The 18419-nt window shown below is 33.8% G+C and overlaps 2 protein-coding genes across 4 annotated transcripts; one reads left to right on the top strand and one right to left on the bottom strand.

Annotated features, from left to right (window-relative positions):
* The first annotated feature begins 5 nt into the window (after positions 1–5).
* Positions 6–1474, top strand: LOC148211338 (uncharacterized). The gene is made up of 2 exons (XM_088124382.1): positions 6–14; positions 746–1474. Exons 1-2 carry the CDS (start codon positions 6–8, stop codon positions 1472–1474), a joined length of 738 nt encoding a protein of 245 aa, XP_087980508.1.
* A 4733-nt stretch (positions 1475–6207) lies between these two features.
* On the bottom strand, positions 6208–10193 carry LOC111025144 (Mitochondrial transcription termination factor family protein). 3 transcript variants are annotated; one of them, XM_022302988.2, is made up of 3 exons: positions 9985–10193; positions 9765–9834; positions 6208–7862 (listed from the first exon to the last, which is right to left on the bottom strand). In XM_022302988.2, the coding sequence occupies exon 3, from the start codon at positions 7849–7851 to the stop codon at positions 6298–6300; it is 1554 nt and encodes a 517-aa protein (XP_022158680.1). In that variant the 5' UTR covers positions 7852–7862; positions 9765–9834; positions 9985–10193; the 3' UTR covers positions 6208–6297. The 3 variants fall into 3 exon arrangements, with proteins under 3 accessions (XP_022158680.1, XP_087980767.1, XP_022158681.1); XM_088124641.1 differs by having other exon boundaries at positions 6208–7828; positions 9985–10192; XM_022302989.2 differs by having other exon boundaries at positions 9770–9834; positions 9985–10191.
* Between the last annotated feature and the right edge of the window lie 8226 nt (positions 10194–18419).

Genomic DNA, 18419 nt, shown 5'->3' with positions numbered 1-18419 from the left:
CCACCATGGCCTCCGTTGACTTTTCATTTTATTTCTTTTTTCTTCAAAAATCTTTACTTTTTCTTTCTTTTAGTTCAAAATTGTTTTGTTCATTCGAAATTAATTAAAGATTCCAATTTAATTTGAAGACATATAGAGATATCTCAATTAGGCTCGTAAAGCCAAACTCATTTATTGAATAGTTAATGTTATATTCAAATTTATTGCTATTTAATAATTCTTAAGAAAAAAGTTCAATTTTACTCTTTAACGTGACAAAATGAATGAATTTTTTTTCATTAGGCTTTCAATTTTATTAAATTGGTTTTTTTTTCCTTTTTTGTGGGGTGGATTATCTAATTCACAACCTCTTTAACTGTTGAGCTATATTCGCTTTGACTACTAAATTAGATTTTAGATTTAGATTTGTCGGACACTTTTATCTTCCGTTGAGCTTCTTTTTAAAAACTTGTTGGACAATATTTTCACGGATATTCAATGTCAGTTGATAAAAACATTATGATACGTTCATTTTAATTTTGCACTTAGTACGTATAACACTAATGTTGTTCTTCTCATTTTTTGGAATTGTAGTCAACATTTGAGCTCAATTTGAATTCCTGGAGACAATGTTCCTACCCTATATGAACGACACATTGCACAATTTCCTGATTGGTTCAAAAAAAATGTAATATTGATTTTTAGTGTTTGAATGTAGATGAACACAAAACGAAATCGTTAAGTATTTTGTTATGATCTATTACAGGTTTTGACATTACGGGAACAAGGCAAATTAGATGATGATCTTTATTCACTTGCGTTAGGGCCGTCACTAACTGCACGTTCATATAGTGGTTGTATTGTAAATGGACTACGTTTTCATAATATAGAACGCGATAGTCGTCGAACGACACAAAATAGTGGGGTCATGGTGTGTGGAGGAGAAGGGGATGACATGAATTTTTATGGTGTCTTGAGTGATGTTTGGGAGTTAGATTATGCTATGGGGAGACGTGTCATACTTTTTAAGTGCAAATGGTTTGACACAGACTCTAAGAAGAATAGAATTCGAGTTGACTTAGGTTTTAAGTCGATTAATACGTCTAAGTATTGGTATGCCGACGACCCCTTAATTCTCGCTGGACAAGCTCAACAAGTGTTTTATTTGGATGACCCCAAACTTGGTAATAATTGGAAAATTGTGCAACATATTCTAAATAAACATGTATGGGATATTCCAGAACAAGAAGACGTTGAAAATGATCAAATTTTGTTGTTAAAAGTAGGACCTAGGATCGAAATAGATGAATCCACACAAGATAGTTCATTGCGTCGAGATGATGTTTATCCTATTATCGTTGAGGGTCCAGAACAGTCTAATAGAAGCATAGATGCGAGCAATGTGGATTATTTTATAAATGACGAATCGGACGATGTGGACGCGTCAACTGATAATGATATAGATGATGTTGATGATGAGTACTATAGCGAATAAGTATTCCTCCAAGTATGTCGATTTAAATATATGTTGGATAAATTATGAATCAATTGATTTATGTTGACTATTTGTTTTGTCAATATATAATACGTTTCGTTGGTTGCCTAGGTTCGCAAAAAATGAGACCAGACCAAGCAGGTCAGTTAGAGGCACACGTACAGGGTCGTGAGCATCCACCAGCAAACCTGCCTGTTATGGATTTTCCTCCAGGTACGTCAATTTAAATATGTGTAAAATGAATAAGTATGATTTTACAAACTGGTTCACTGTTTGGCAACATACAGATAGATTAGGCGTGCAAGGATATACTCGATTGATAGAGCTAGAAAATTAAGTTCATGCAACGAACACAAAGGTACGTATCGTATGTGACCGCACAGTTAATAAACCAATATGTCCCATGGCCACCACATTCTCTATGGCGATCGGGGTACATACACGGGAACAAGTGGACCTAAAGGTTAACAAATGGAGTGAGGTCGAAGAAATTCAGAAGAGGGCAATTATAACTCAGCTCAAGGTTTGAGATTAATTACTAAATATGTTTTATCTTTTGTTATAATGCAACAGTAATAACACTTTAATATATGTTCGATGTTTTTTTGTTGTAGGGTCATTTCGATTTCAACGAATCAAATCGAGTCATGATGAAATTCATCGAGCATGAGATGAGAACGACACATAAGGCGTATAGGGCAAAATTGCGCCAACACTACCTGAGTTTTCCTACACCTGAGATTGCGCGCAACAATCCTCCAGAGCGGTTGTTGGCAAAACCAGACGATTGGAACATGCTGTGCGATAGATGGGAGACAGATGAGTGGAAGGTAATTTACGAATATCACTTATATTTTTCTTTTAGAATTTATATTTAATATATATTCTCATTTAAGTTTTCTTTTGTTAGCAAAAATCTGAGACCAACAAACGCAACAGGGCAAAGATGTCATTCAACCATCGTGCGGGGCCGAAGCGTTTGCTATTATTGCAAAGGAGAAGGTACAATGCAATAATATTTTTTTAGCCATATACTTATATTACTTAAGATCGATTATCAACAATTATGTGTTATCAATTGCAGAAAGACGAAGAGGGAGGTGACAACTTTTCTGAAATCGATTTGTTCAAGGAGATGAGATATTCTGACACTAAAGGTTGGGTCGAAGGAGCGGAGACAGCTTACGTAAGTTTTACAAATCTTATAACAATTAACTTCAAATTATGCATTGAATTTTATGTGTAAACATTTTGTTCTTTTTAAAATATGTATGCAGCTAGACATGATGCGTGTTAGAGAAGCATCTATGGAAGACGGAGGTGAACCAATACCAGACTCAAAAGTATTGGAGACAGTTCTTGGTTATCGTTCAGGATACGTTAAGGGTGCTGGTTGGGGCCCAAAACCAAAGTCTCCTAGAGGTTCTTCTTCAAGTGTAGCATCAACACAGCGGGAAGAAAAGCTGTCACAAGAAATATGTACTCTAAGAGAAGAATTTCAGGACCGTCTCACGCAGAAAGATAACGAGTTAGATGAGCGTCTCGCAGCCAAAGATTCTGAGATTACGACTCTACGCAGTGAAATGACAGATTTGAGATCAATGGTGCTACAAATTATGAGTCAGTGTAGTGGAGCCAGCTCGTCAAAATAAGTGCGTCCATGTAGAGTGTTGTTAGGATTCAATGACCGTAAATGTGGCTATCCTGCAGTTATGGTAGCAATTTAGAACGTGTATTATGAATTATTTAACTATGTTTATGTTTGAGTGCATGTTTGAAGTGTTTTAGATATTAAAGCAAGCGAATTTTCTGTGAAGTGAATCTTTGAAGTGAATTGATACGTCAAGTATAGTGTTGTTAGAATTCAATAATTGTAAATGTGGCTATCCTGCAGTTATGGTAGCCATTTAGAACATATGTCATGTATAGTTTAGCTACACTTATTATGTATAATGTGGTTTTGGATGATTTTGTTGAATCTGTTAAATGAATTGGTGATTGTTGATGTTTTACATAATAAAAGCAAGTTTTGAGAATTTGAAGTTTGAAGATTAGTTTTTCTTAACTTTGTGGGGTTTTATACGTACCTTTCCTTTAGTTTGTATAATTTGAATTGAAGTTAATGAGAGTTATATTGACATGAGAGAGTTGTGTGTGTGTTTTGATAGTGAGACTAAGTTTTGTGCATTTTAAGTTTGTTTGGGAGAGTTTTTATTAGCTTTGAATATATGAGAATGTTGGGGGGGGGGGGGGGGGGGGGGTCCTTATTAAGTGTTTTTGGATAACGTTGTTGAATTTTAAGTGAATTGTGATAGAGTTTGTGTGAATGTTTTTTAGAATTGGTGAGAGTAAGCTTTGTGAATTTGAAAGTTGTTTTCATGAGTTTTTGTTAACTTTTACTACTTACTTTGAGTTCATGCATGCAAAGCTTTAATAACATTTTTGGTTCATGGCATGTGCAAAACTTGAATGTTTTGTTTGAAATGTGGAATGAGTTAGAAGTGGAAGTTTGTTTAAATAGAAGTGGTGAGTTTGTTTGAAGTGTTGAGTTATTAAGTGTTTTTGGATAACGTTGTTGATTTTTAAGTGAATTGTGATAGAGTTTGTGTGCATGTTTCTTAGACTTAGTGAGAGTAAGTTTTTGTGAATTTGAAAGTTGTTTTAATGAGTTAACTTTTAATGCGTACTTTGAGTTCATGCATATGAAGTGAGAATAACATTTTTAGTTCATGACATGTGCAATTAGTTTGTTATGTGGAATGAGTTAGAATTGGAAGTTTGTTTGAATAGAAGCGGTAAGTTAACTTGTAGAAGTATTTGTTAACACGTATATTTGTTATTTATTTTTTCAGGTTCGTTTGATTTCTATATCGAAAGCTTCTGAAAATTGATTATCTCTCGTGAAGAAGTTGATCATATAGGGTCATTATGTTTAGGTTTTTTATTTTGGGACTTCTTGTATGTATGAACTTCTTGTTGTTTAATTTTTGTTTGTATGAACTTCTTGTACTTTTTGTAAAACTAAATTTTATTTAATATTATAAGTTTTATATGTTTTTCAATCTATGGTATTTAGGTTTATTGTTGAAAAATAAAAAATAAAAAATAATTAAAAAAAAACACCTTCAGAGACGAAAACGGATTTGGTCGCCGAGGTGTCTTCGACGACCAGAAGAGATTTGGTTGTCAAAGGTATCTTCAGCGACCAAATTTAAGTCGTCGCCGAAGATGTGTTCTGCGACCAATTGAATATCGTCGCTGAAGATATCTTCGATGACGACTACGTATTTGGTCGCCAAAGATATTTTCGGCGACCAAATATATTTTCGTCGCTGAAGGATGGCTTCGGCGACGAAAAATACAAATCGTCGCCGAAACCCTCTGGCGACCGGGCAACGACGACGATTTTGGCGACGACACGTTTTCGTCGCCAAAGACTTTCGGAAACGAAATTTGACCTTTTAGCGACGAAAATTGTCGTCCCCGAAATTCTTAATTCTTGTAGTGGATAATATTGCTTAATTTCTCATATCATTATCAAACTTCTTGGATGTATAGAAATATCTCGACCAATAATTATTCTACAAATAATATATATATATATTTGAATAAATACCGATTTTTTTTTTTGGCATTAATTATCAATTTTGGTAAATCATTAATTTACTATTTTTTTAACACACAACATGTAGGGGTGAAGTGAATGTAAGCTAAACTCAAGTTGACATTAATTAACTACCTTAATTTGTTACTTGCCCAAATTTTGACTAATCAATTATAAGGCACATTGATTACCTAATTATATCAATATTTTTATTCACTAATCTTTCCCTTTTTTTTTCTTTTTTTTTTCTTTTTGGGAGTTCAACATATTCGGGTGGGAATTCGAACTTCAAACCTTTTAGTCGAAGATATATATTTTAACTTGAACTATGTCCAAAGTAGCTATTCAATAATCATATTACTTTTCTTTGTTTAACTATTTTAATTTTGAGTCTAACATGAATATAGCTCAACCATAAATATGCTTACTCTTTTTCTCGAAATTGAAAGTTCAAATCTCCATACTTCACTAGTTTTGGATACTAAAATAACACTATTTTAAATCCTAGTTCACTATATCATATTCAATAATTAGTCATTTAGTAAGCTTTTATGACATAGTAAGGCATATTTGACATTATGTGAATTTTGAAAATAAAAAATAAAATAAAAACTTGCTAATTTTTGTAAATATTGAAAATAATATATTTTTAAATAAAGTTAAAAAAATTATTTTCCTTTTAGAAGTACAAAAGCCATTGAACTTATAAATATTACTTACACCTGCGCTTTCTTCAAAAATAAAATTTGTTTTGTCAAATTTAAGAATAAAAAAATTGAAATTTTACTTTTCTTTTTCTTCTAGTTTTCAAATTTTATTCATGAATGTTGGAAATAAATACACTTAAAAGAAAAAAAATGATTTAAATGTCCAGTTAAGTTAATTCTGAAAGAAAAAATATTTAAAAATGGAAATTTCATAACAAATATTGAAATTAGCAAATAAACATTTCACAGTTCAAATAAGTATAAAATTGTTAATATTAACATTATATCTACTTATGTTGATATTTTTAATATTTTATCGATTTTTTTTATACCATGAAATTGTCAATATATCTCTCGAGTGGATGTCGAATCTTTGGACAACGATGAAAATATCGACATGGAGATGAAAATTTAATACCAGGTTACCAAAGAACCCAAGCTATTTTGCCAAATATGATCACTTTAAAAGAATATTATAAGAGCAAAATTGAATAAATAAAAGGGGGAGTTTTCTAAAGAGAAACAATGCGTCTATGAAGAAGTTGTTCATCACTATCATCTTCCTCATCATCTGATACAATCTCATTCCCTGGTAGCTCTAACCTCCCTCCCATACAAAATGATGGCCCCAAACTCTCTGTTTCAATGTAATCACCCTTCAATCTCTCCTCAAATCTTTGGTCACTGCAGTTGAGAAACCAATTTAATGAACATCTGATTCCCTTGCTCTGCAATCTCTGGTACCTCGGTTTTATCCTCGATTCCAAACTGTATGTAAAATATGCAGGGAAGTCGACAAGCTCTTTCACTGGCCTACCCATCTCGGACTTGAAGAAGTAGTAACTGTTTTTCATGAGTTCTACACGACAAGCAACCAGCTGGGGACATTTTGTAACCATCTTAGCAACATCGAACGAGGGTATTCCACGTCCAAGAAGAAACTCTACTGGTTTCATTATCACGTGTTGATGAAGGCTGACTATCTGTGGCATCTTTTCGATCACTTGTGCGAACCCTGCAGGGTCGATCTTGAGCTTTAGGTCGAAGAAGAATTGCTGAGAAGACAACTTAGCTTTTAGAGGCAACCCGAGAATTTGCGGATATTGTGCGATCACTGAAGGAAGCAACTCCTTTCTAATCCCGAAGCTTAGCAAGCAATCTATATTGGGTTTCACTGTCTCTTCAAGATCGTAACCAAGTATGTATGCTCGCTTCTCGAGCATTTTCGCTACTATCTTCTTTGGCAAACCTAGAGAGACAATAAACTCAACAAGAGGCTTGATCATGGTTCCAACTCTCATCCCCAAAAAGTAAGGGTATTGTGTGACCATTGGTCCGATATCTCTCGGAATAACACCTATACTTACAAGATATGCAACAGATGTGCTCATGGTCCCTTCAAGCTTAAAACCCAAAAGCTCAGGATACTTCTGGAGGACATATCCAATATCTTGTTTCTCGACATCGAGTCCACGAAGAAGCTTAACAACAGGAGCAAGCTCAACAATGACACTGGCATGCAAGACCTGTGGATAATTCTTGACAAATTCTCCAAGTTTTGGCCTCGGAATCCCAATTTTCTCCAAGTAACCTAGTACAGGTATTATATTTTTACGAACACTACAGCCTAGCATTAATGGGAACTCGTTAATGTCATCTATTGTCAATCCTAACTTCTGAAGAAACTCAACACGCTCTCTCATGACTTCAACTGTAGAAGGCAACTCCAAGTGTTCTAATTCATCAGGAACAATACCCAAACTTTTTAAGTAGTCACAAATTATAACCCGAGACACAAGTTTTTCTTTCCGCCCTTGAACGGCTCCCCAGGTGACTGTAGGCATCTCATATTCAGGAAGTTTGGAGGATTGAGTTGAATACAATATGCCTAACGGAAAAACCTTCCAAAGGCTTTGAGTATGCGATTGGTGGGCACATGGATTCAGGAAGGATTTGATGATCTTGGGTGAGAATGAGCCAAGATTCTCGTAAATTTTATGTGAAATGCCCAAAACTGAGGAGAACTTCCCAAATTTTCTTGGCCTGAGTAATGAAAGTGAACTCATTTGAATCAAAACTGCCAAAGAGAGAACAGACTGTGCCAATAAGATGGAGAAAGAGAAACAGAAACAGAGGAAAACAAGAAAAAAAAATAGCAGCAGCAGCATCAAAGAGGATTTTTCATTAAGCCCTTCATTCAGTAACACTACCTAAGTAAGTTTAACATCATGCTCTCGGTCCACTTCATAAATAACATTATGAACTCTAAGTTTTGTCAAATAATCACAATCTTTCAGCTTAACCCAAATATGTATTAAGGAAGTAGCCCTCTTTTTCAAAATATAACCGTATCTACAGTCATGTCCTTCATTGAAGCTCACAATAGAAGCCCATACAACTACCATTTATATATCATAAAAGGCATATCTTATTATATTAATTATTATTTCCATCCAACGATGAAAGTTAGTTATCTCCATACAGTTCTAGTACACAAGCAATATGAAACCAGAAAGATAGAAACTGAACAGCCGGAACAACCCCCTATGTAAAAGTACAACAAGTATAGTGATTTTTGTACCGTCAACCATAAAGATAAAATTACAGCAAATTTTGTTGTCATAACTTTAAAATGAAATATTTTTTTTAGAGGAAACTGCACTTTTCATTAAGATAAATGAAAAAAAGAACAAAAACACGGACATACAAAAAAACAGCCCAGCAGGGAAGCCCTAGCTAAGGAAGGGCTTCCGATCCAAAAGACTATGACCTAACTGATAATTATAAAATAATTTCGAAACAGAGCCCCATGATGAAACATTAACTCTAATGAGATCCCAAACTGCCTCGCTATCTCACTCCACCCCCTAAAAATTCTGTCGTTCTTTTTCCAACTAAATTCCCCACAAAATCGCAAAGAAATATGACAGTTGACTATGAAATATGAAAGTTGCATTAAAAAACATCAAAATGCATTGGGCTTAGACATCAAATATAAACCAAAAGTGCAAAGGGGAACCACCAAAAGCTGTAAAAAGTAAGCAAATTTTTAAAACAAAAATGCAATAATATGGAATTCATTTTTGAGAGCTTGCTATGAGTGTGTTTAGGACTGATGGTAGAATAAGTGATTTTGAAAAAAGAGATTTAGGTATAATTGATTTTTCAAAATCATCATCAAAGTGATACCTTAAGAATCAATTTAAGGTGATTTTAAACTTTCCTAATATCAACTTTTTAATTTGCCAAACATGATCAATAGAAATGGAAGTGATTTTGACAACTACCAAACACACCCTAAATCTAGTTTACTTAATATTATCTGTTCATTCTCGAGAGACACGAGTACACCAAAGAATTCTTCACCTCAGCTACTGTTGTAAACCGAAGAGGGATTTTTATTTGAATGTCGAAGAGTTGCCTACAAACGAATAGGAAAGCTCCTATTTATAAGAAGGGAGCTGGAAACTAGCCGTTAGGCTTATAACTAACTAACAGCTAACAACTTTAAACTTTAACTAACAGCCTAACCGAGAATATGCTAATAGGACTACATCAGCTACATTCACATATAGAATGAAATTCAACTTTCTCTGTTCTACTTGTCTCAATCGCCTGTTATACTTTAGCAACTTAAGTTAACCATCCTCATTTTTTAGCTTCCATAGTCAAGTTTACATTAATTGGAGTACTATCACATAGTCTTTACTCAAGTACACTCCACCCCAACAATTATGCTTACAGTCTACTTCAAATTCACAAGTCTGCCCAGGGGTAAATGATTGAGAATTAGTTAACTCCTTCATCGATGGGGAAAAAATTAAATACCCGGTAAATTATAGAGAATTGCCCTAAAAATACATCAGACGGGGAGAAACAGTGAAGATTAGGGAATCACTAGTCGGTTTGTCATTGAGATCGTGAGAAACAAGGCAAGGGCAATCAAACTGAATGGTAGAGTAAAGGGAAGCTGACATACCTTACCGCTCAGGGCAAGGACAATCAATTCTATGGCCTCTGATTGATTTTCCGGAGTTCCAAAAAATTTTCTGAAATTCAAACGATTCAAATTTATTAAGCCACTCGTTGAGAATCAGTACTGACTAAATGGCTAAACGCATATACGTGTACAAATATGGATTTGGGTGCAAATTCGAAGACGAGGGAAACAAAAGCAACTGAACAATGTTAAGACTTACTTGATATTAGGACTGAGGGGTCGAGAATATGTTATTAGAGCGCGGCGGTGGCGGCGACGGTGGCGGTAGCAACGAGCGGCTGTGGCGGAGATCGAAACAAGCGGCGGCGTAGCGCGAGCGAGGGAGAGAGACAATAGGGATTGAGAAGCAGAGAGGTGTTCGGGCGTTGGGGTGGGGCGGGGCTTCAAATGTGAATTTTGGAAAAGAATTGCTGATTTTTGTAAATATTGAAAACAATAGTTTTAAAAATAAAGGGTTCCAACACCGCAATTCTTTTTTTTTCTCTTTTTAATACATTTTTTATTCTTAAGTTTAAAGATAAAGTTTCAAAAATGACATTTTAGTCTCGATTTTTAGAAAAAATTGTTCTAAAAATCCTTAAAATTAATATTAATTAAATGCGGACGTGACATTAATGTGTTGGATATTTTTTGATTTTATATTATTTTTTAATTATGTGTATTTTTTTCCATTTTTCTTTCCTTCTCTCTCTCTTCCCTGCTCATTCCCTCTTCTCTCCCTCTCTATCTTCCCTCTTCATCTAATTACAGAAGCCCCAACGCATTAACCAATTTTCCCTTACCTCCCACTTCCACCCCACCAGAATTTTCCATTCCGCCGCAACCCCAAAGTCGAAAATCCAATTGACCATGGTGGAATCTGGGTCTCCGACTTCCGTTCTTCAATTCGAACGGGCAGAATCCATACTGGAGGGGAAGAGAATAATTCATTCTCTAAAAAAATTTTAAAAAGAAAAAAAAAAACAATTTGTTATTTTTTATTTTTGTAAGGCTCTATTTTTAGTTCATTGGTTGTATCTGTATGTATCTGTAATCTGTTTCATCAAATTTCCGTTCGACAATAATTGAAAAATTATGGCGGACAAATCTCAAACATTGCAGATCAACCATGACTAATCCGCCGCCATTTCCTCTTCCCTTTCTCAAAATCTCCCCATCACCGCCGCCGTCGCAACTAGAAAGAAGTTCATGCTAATCCCCTTAATCTTCCTTATCTACTTCGAGGTCGCTGGCCACCGTCCTGGAGGTGCTGATCACGGCGGAGCTCTCCATCGCCTTCCCGGGCAACAGCGGATTCGTGATATGGGCTGAGAGGGCGTTCACCCCATTTTGGGGCTCCTCATGGGGAGATCCGAAGATGGAGGGAAGAGAGAACCAGACCGACAAGGAAGAAGAGGGAAAAGAGAGGGAGAGAAGAGGGAATGACTAATGAATACGGGAGAGAGTGAAATGGAAAAAAATACACACAATTAAAAAATAATATAAAATTAAAAAATATCGAGCATATTAATGCCACGTCGCATTCCGTTAGTATAGTAACGGAATGTTAACTTTAGGACCTTTTAGAATTATTTTCTAAAGGTCAGGACTAAAGTGTCACTTTTTGAAACTTAAAGACCAAATAGAAACTTATCTTCAAACTTAGGGACTAAAAGTGTATTTTACCCTTTTTTTTAGTACAACACGTGAGTGTGGGGGATCGATCTCACAATCTCTTGGTTGGAAATATATGTCAATTATCGCTAAGTCTTTGGCACATCACTATTGTTATACTAAAAAAAACAAAAATAACACTAATATTCTTGGGAAATTAACGGTCTCTGTATAATTTCTCGTTCTACCGAAAATATCCAAACACAACTACAATATGCAAATATGAAGAAAAACTGTAAAACACAAAATAAATGACACAGCAAATTATATTCTTTCACCACTAAGAGCTACATCCAGTCTTCCACTCAAATGTGGCTAATTCACTAATAATGTTAAGAATTGGAATACAATAACTCCTCCCAAAATATCTTCTAGAGGTCTCAACAAAAGCTCCCTAGCTTTTAATTATTTTTACACAATTAATACTTAGTGATATGAACCAAGGAGCTCCATTTATTATGCATCATGGACCGATTACAAGATTGAGAGTTAGGAAACTTCAACAAGCTTTACTACTTCGTGTCCAAGCGTTCGTGAACTCGACAAGAGAAATAAAGGAAGATGTGCAAGGAGTTGGAACTATTCACTTCAATTTGGTGCAAGTTATGCATTTTTAAGTGTTTTTAAGACAAGTCAAAGTCAACTTGGTCAAGGCCAAAATCAACTTCAACAAGACAAGTCAAAGTCAACTCATTTAATTCAAAAACCAAGTCAAACACTCACATCATTCATTATGGACGAGACTGCAATTTATTTTGTTAAACTCTCCATGTTCTTAACCTTTTCATTTGCTTGTCTTTTCATTTATTTAAGTTATAACTTTTCATTTGCAAGCCTTTTCATTTCTTGTAGGTTATGTCTTTACATTTACATGTCTTTTCATTTCTTGTAAGTTATGAGTCTTTCCATTTTCTTAAGACCTTCCATATGGCTTGCTAGGATGATTATATATAGCCTTGAGATATCTTGTTGTAAACACAATTTGAAATTTAATGAAAAGTGAGTTTCATTAGTTTGGTTGAGAGCTTTATCTCTCATTTCTTGTGCAATTTCTTATGTCTTTAGAATTTACATGTTAGGATCATTCAAGCGTTGTTGATCATACCTCTTGTGGAGTGATTCGAATCACAAGTTTAGAAACGAGTTTTCTCTACTCTTGATATTGATCATCAAGGTAATTCATTCTTAAACTCTTCCTTTGAATTGATTCCTTAATTGTTTTTTTTTTTTTTTTGGTTTTTGGGATTGTGTTCTATGGGTCTTGTTTGTTAGCAAGGTTCTTAGATCCAACTCTCAAGGATTTCTCAACACTTAGGAACAAGAATGAAAGCTCACAAGAATCAAGATACAATTACCCCGATAATGTCGATCTTGATCAATCCCAATGCCTCTGCCAATATCCTGAGCCTCTCCCTTGAAACTACCATAAGATTCTCTGAAAATGGCTCAAAATCAGTTGGACAAAACCCTAAAATGCGAACTGCACTTATATAAACATCAACACAGCGCCATGACATTGTCCATGGTGCCATGAGGCTACGGATAGAAGAATCTGCCTGCGCCTCCAACAGGACAGCGCTGCGGCACTGCCTTCTCAGCCGTTGGGGCTTACAGTGCTCCACTTCCCTGTTTTTCATCCCCATTTCGATCCTGATGCGTCCTGGCTTGATCCCGACTCATCCTTAGCTCGTTCCGACATTGTTTTGGCTTCACCAATCCCAACGATCTTCCACTTGGAGACAAAGCGACAATTCTCTGCTTCCCACTGTATCGACAGTGTCCCATCATCTTGACACCCTCTGTCAAGGCACAATTTTGACTGCTCTATCAACGAACTAATCCACACTGCTCTCGGCCCTCCCCAAGCTTTGTCTATGATTGCCCTAAGATTGAGCAATCTTACGTGGTCTTGTCTCCCTGACGTTAGAGACATAGCCACGTGCTCCCACTCAATCTAAGTGGTCCCTGTCGCTTCCTTTCTCGATTGAATCGAACGACCTCTGAAGGAAGATTTTTCTGATGACTTGGCACTCCCACCCAAGTTTGTTGCCCTTCTAAAGATATCACCCTTGACTTCAGTACCAATTGTAGTCTTCTCTCTTGATGCACTCTCTCGCTTATACGACTTCATCAGCTCACTCATCCATCTGACAGTTGGGGTATTATCCCGACAGTCTACTGAACACCTCACTGAATGGTTCTTCTTTCCCACACTGAACTGTTCTTCTTTCCCTTTTTCTACTTCCCAGCTGTTGTACTTGAATTGATGGTAGATTCTCCTTATCTGTCCTGACTGTCATTGTTGCAGATTCTTTCAAGTCTCGCCCTGAACAATTTATAGCCCTTTGCATCCTCTGTCTCTTAGATCTCCTGGCAACCTCAAACTCAGACACATAAACAGAAGATCTCTTGTAGCCTGTCGCCACCACCGTAGATTCCCTCTTGAGCTTCCAGAAACCCTTAACAAACTCATTGTTGTAGCAATCATCATCTAGCTTCCCTACGGATAAAAAATTAAATCTCAAGCTAGGAATATACTGTTGGATCGGTATGACAACCCTAGAGGGGGGTGAATAGGGTTTAATTAAACTTTATAAACTTTTTACTACGGTGGGTCCAAATTTAAACAAATAAGTAAACTTTTTAGGAACAATTAATTTTATCACAATTTAAACAATAAATTAGAAATACAAATACCCTAATTAATGTCACCACCCACATAATTCAAATATAAACATTGAGCATAAATATGAATAACAAATTCGAACAATTAATTTTATGCAATTTGTAATAAAGAAAATTAATTGCAAAAATTAAATAGAGTAGGGTTAGAGAAAATGACACCGGAAATTTTATAGTGGTTCAGCAACAACTGGCCTACTCCACTCCCCAAGCGCCTCTTGGGTATTCGATTAAGAAACTTTGACTCTTTCCACGGTAGTAGTCAAACCGGAATAAAGCCTTCTTTTTTCTCGGGAGCAAGAAGAAACCCAATCTTTTCCACGGTTCAGGATCAAACCGTTATAATGCTCTTTTTCGGGCTCAAGAGCAACCCTTACAAAGGATATGGAAATTTGAGAATAAACTTACAAACTCTCTCAAAGAGTGGGTATACAAATATTTGCTCACAAATTTGTAAGAAAAAATTCTTACAAATAAAAGCCCTCAAATTGGCTAAAAGAAATAAAATTGGAAGCTCAAATATCACTCAAATAAAAAATCTCCCTCAAGAATATAGAACAAAAATTAAAGCTTTGAAGAGAGATTAACAATGTAGAAATTGGAGAGAAAATTGGGAGAGAATGAGTTGTATAAAATGTTGAGGGAAGTGGGGTTTAAATAGGTGAGGAAAAGTTGAAAATAAATTTGAAATCGAGATTGAATTTGGGTCATTAGATCTTTAATAATTGAAAATCAAAGGTTGAGATTTTAATTGAATAAAATAATAATTGATTTTGAAAATAAATAATTATAAAATAAAATAATAATAAATTTTTTTTTTCTTCTCTCTAACGGCTCCAACGCATTTCTTTTTCTTTTTCTTTTTCTTTTTTCTTTGTTTTTCTTTTCTCTAACGGCTCAAACGGCTCTTTCTCTTTCTCTTTCTTTTTTTTTTTTCTAATTTCATTTCATTTCATTTCTTTTTTCTCGTTTCTTTTTCTATTCCATTTTTTTTATAAACTAAAACAAATTTTAGTAAATACATCTCGCCACGTGTCACTATTTCATCGGTCCACTTAATTGATGTAGTCGCCACGCCATCCTCTCGATATTTTTCCTTTCAACTTCTTTCGATCATAATTTCTTCGTTTGAGCTCCGATTTGGGTAATTCAAAATTCGTTGAAATCATCGTATCGAGCTCTACGCTGTGGACACTTTAAAACACTAAAATTATCAATAAAAAAAATATATATTATAAGTAAATCATATAATATTATTGAAGCTCATAATAAATTTATGTTTTATAACAATAATTCTTACACACCAAAAACAATTAATACTAAGTGTGTTTGTTATCATCAAAACATTAATTAATTAAATTAATTAACCGAGATTAAGGGCCAAAAAGCCAACAATCTCCCCCTTTTTATGATGACAAATCACTCAAGAAAAATGTAATCAAAGTGGCGTGTGAGATAACATGAAGCACAATCAAGATAAACATAAATTTAATTGTAACACAATTTCTCACAAGGTTATTCATTTTTGTTAATACCTCTCCCCCTTTTGGAATCAATAAAAAAGGAATAAGTAAGAAAAATAAACAAAGAAACCCTTTTTTGAAGCAATTTAACACTCACTTTTATAAGGGACAAAAAAGAGATTTAACACAAGTTTTTGTAAAACTCCCCCTATCAAGATGCCTTTTAAAAAAAATTAACAAGAAAAATCAAGAAGCATCACTTATAAGAAAATAATTCTAAAACAAATTTTAATTCGATGAATACTTACTCTCCTAAATAGATAAACAATAGCATAAGAGGGGTAAAGTTTCAACATACCTCAATAAGCTTTAAAGTCAACACATTTAGCCTTTAATCTTTGTCAAGCTTAGTAGAGGTGCTTATGAGAATTTTTGCAATTTTAGATTAATTGACTTTAAACAATTTTAGCAAATTCTCCCAGCATACTCAATGTCAAAATCACTATGTATACTCTTTAAAAAAAACACATTAACAATAAAAAAACAATATGTAGAAACAATTTCATCAAATTCACAAGTATTATAACTCCCCCTAAAGATATGCATTCTCCTCCTAAAAAGATATATCAATAAATATCAAGGAGATAAAGGGATATAATAAAAAATTATCTCAACAATTTGTACAAGATGGATATATTAAAACAAATAATGATATATCAATCTATCCTAGACAAATTATCAAAATATTCCACAAAATTTCCATTCAAGAAAATATGACATAAGACAAGTATAATTCCAAGAGAGCAATTTTAATTCTTATGATTAAGCACAATAAATCACATACATGAAAGATACTCTCAATTGAACTCATCAATTTATCTAAAAAAGTTAAACATCAAGAATTAAAACACCATCAATATGCCAAAAATAAAATCAAGATACCAAAAATATCAAATGCTAAACAAAACAATTTATAAAGAACAATCAACATTGATATCAATTAATAACAAAACAATATCGTCATTTATACCACTTAAAAAGTATTGCAAATTAAAGATAGGCAAACACTGATACCAATTTTTTCTGATCATAGGTATACTCCGATTTATGTCACAAAAAAATTACAAATTAAATATAGGCAAATGACATCATAAAAATATTAATTTGACTTATGTCACTACAAAAGAATTTAATCAAGGATAGACAATGCAAAATCACAAGAATTTAATAAAGAGAGTAAACAATAACCATCACCTATCAAAAACAATATTTCACAACACAAAATATCAATCATCCATAACAATATTTTTCAAGACAAAATATCCTCAATATTTTTCAAGAAAGCACAAGGATAACAAGCAACTAATGGACCAAAAATTAAAGACTTTAAGTTTATCAAAGAATCAAGCAATTTGGATAAATCTTAACATCAAAATTTCAATATTTTGATAAATCATAAATTAACTTTGACAAATATTAAAAACCAATATTCGAATATCATGTAAAAGATGCCAAAATAGATATTCAATCATTTCTCCAAGACATATAATCCAATATTCAAGCAATATAGACAAATGTCAAAATAATACTCAATATCTTCAGTATGATGCAAAATTGATATTCAATAATTTCTCAATGACATATAACAATCCAATATTTCAAATAATTAGCAACAAACATTATCAATAAGTCTCAAAATAATTTACCACAATGTTTTTCAAGAAATTAATCCACTAATTCATAAATAATCGACCAATAGACATAAGTGCCAAACATATTCTCAATTTAGTCAAAGGCATTTTATTTGATAAACAATAAAGTTCAAGAGACAAATTCAAATTTTTCTAACCCATCAAGAATATATAATTATTCCATAAATTATATCAATAGCATAATAATCTAAAAAAAAAATAAAGGTTACCACATAGGCAATTTTCCTTTGTTAGGTTCAAGCAAGCCATGACGTTGCTCATTTGAAATTTATTTTCAATTTGAATTCCAAAGCAACCCTTTGCTTCTTGGAACATACCTACAAAATAAAGCTCAACCAAAATATTTTGGTACCCATTTCTTGAGTCCTTCATTGTTGGTGAGCAAAAATTTTGAACCCATTTCAAATTAGTTCTAATATTTTTAGTATTCATTTTTGGCAAACAAATATCGAAGTTACAATCAACTTTGCCACAAGAATAAGAAACAACATTAGGTAAGAATTTCTTTTTAACAAAATGATTTGGCACACTAGTTTTCTTATAGAAATTCTTCCTTGGAGTATTTTTCAATTTAAAGCAATTAGGCCTAGTATGACCTTTAACTCCACAAAAATGACATGTAGACACAAATTTGTCATTTAATTTGATTTTCCATGAACATGCTTAGACAGAAGTTTAACACTATGTATATAATTAGTTCTAACATAAGCATGTTTAGGTACAAATTTTGATTTTACATGCATATTTGTCTTTCCAGGCTTAGGCATAAATTTAGAACTTGCATTTACATTTGAAGCTTTAGATTTAGGCAAGTGACAAGAATAAGCTTTATGTCCATACTTGCCACATGAGGAACAAACAACATTATACAATGATTTATTTCTTTCAACAAATTTGTGCACTCTACTTTTCTTTGGGAAATTTTCTTTTAGAGCATTGTGAGACTTTGCTATTTGAGAAAAAATTCTTCTAGAAGAAGTAGTTCGTGCATATTTCAATTTAAAACACTTGGGTCTAATATGCCCTTCAATACCACAATGATGACATGTAGGCACAAAACTAGATTTAGCATTTTTAGAAACAACATTAGACATATTAGGCTTAGGCACAATAGGTGATGCTTC

The sequence above is a fragment of the Momordica charantia genome, assembly GCF_013281855.1.
Source record: "Momordica charantia cultivar OHB3-1 chromosome 5 unlocalized genomic scaffold, Mcharantia_2.0 BLBB01000005.1, whole genome shotgun sequence".
Taxonomy (NCBI): domain Eukaryota; kingdom Viridiplantae; phylum Streptophyta; class Magnoliopsida; order Cucurbitales; family Cucurbitaceae; genus Momordica; species Momordica charantia.
Note: the sequence above shows the minus strand (reverse complement) of the source record. Positions and strands in the feature narration are given on the sequence as shown.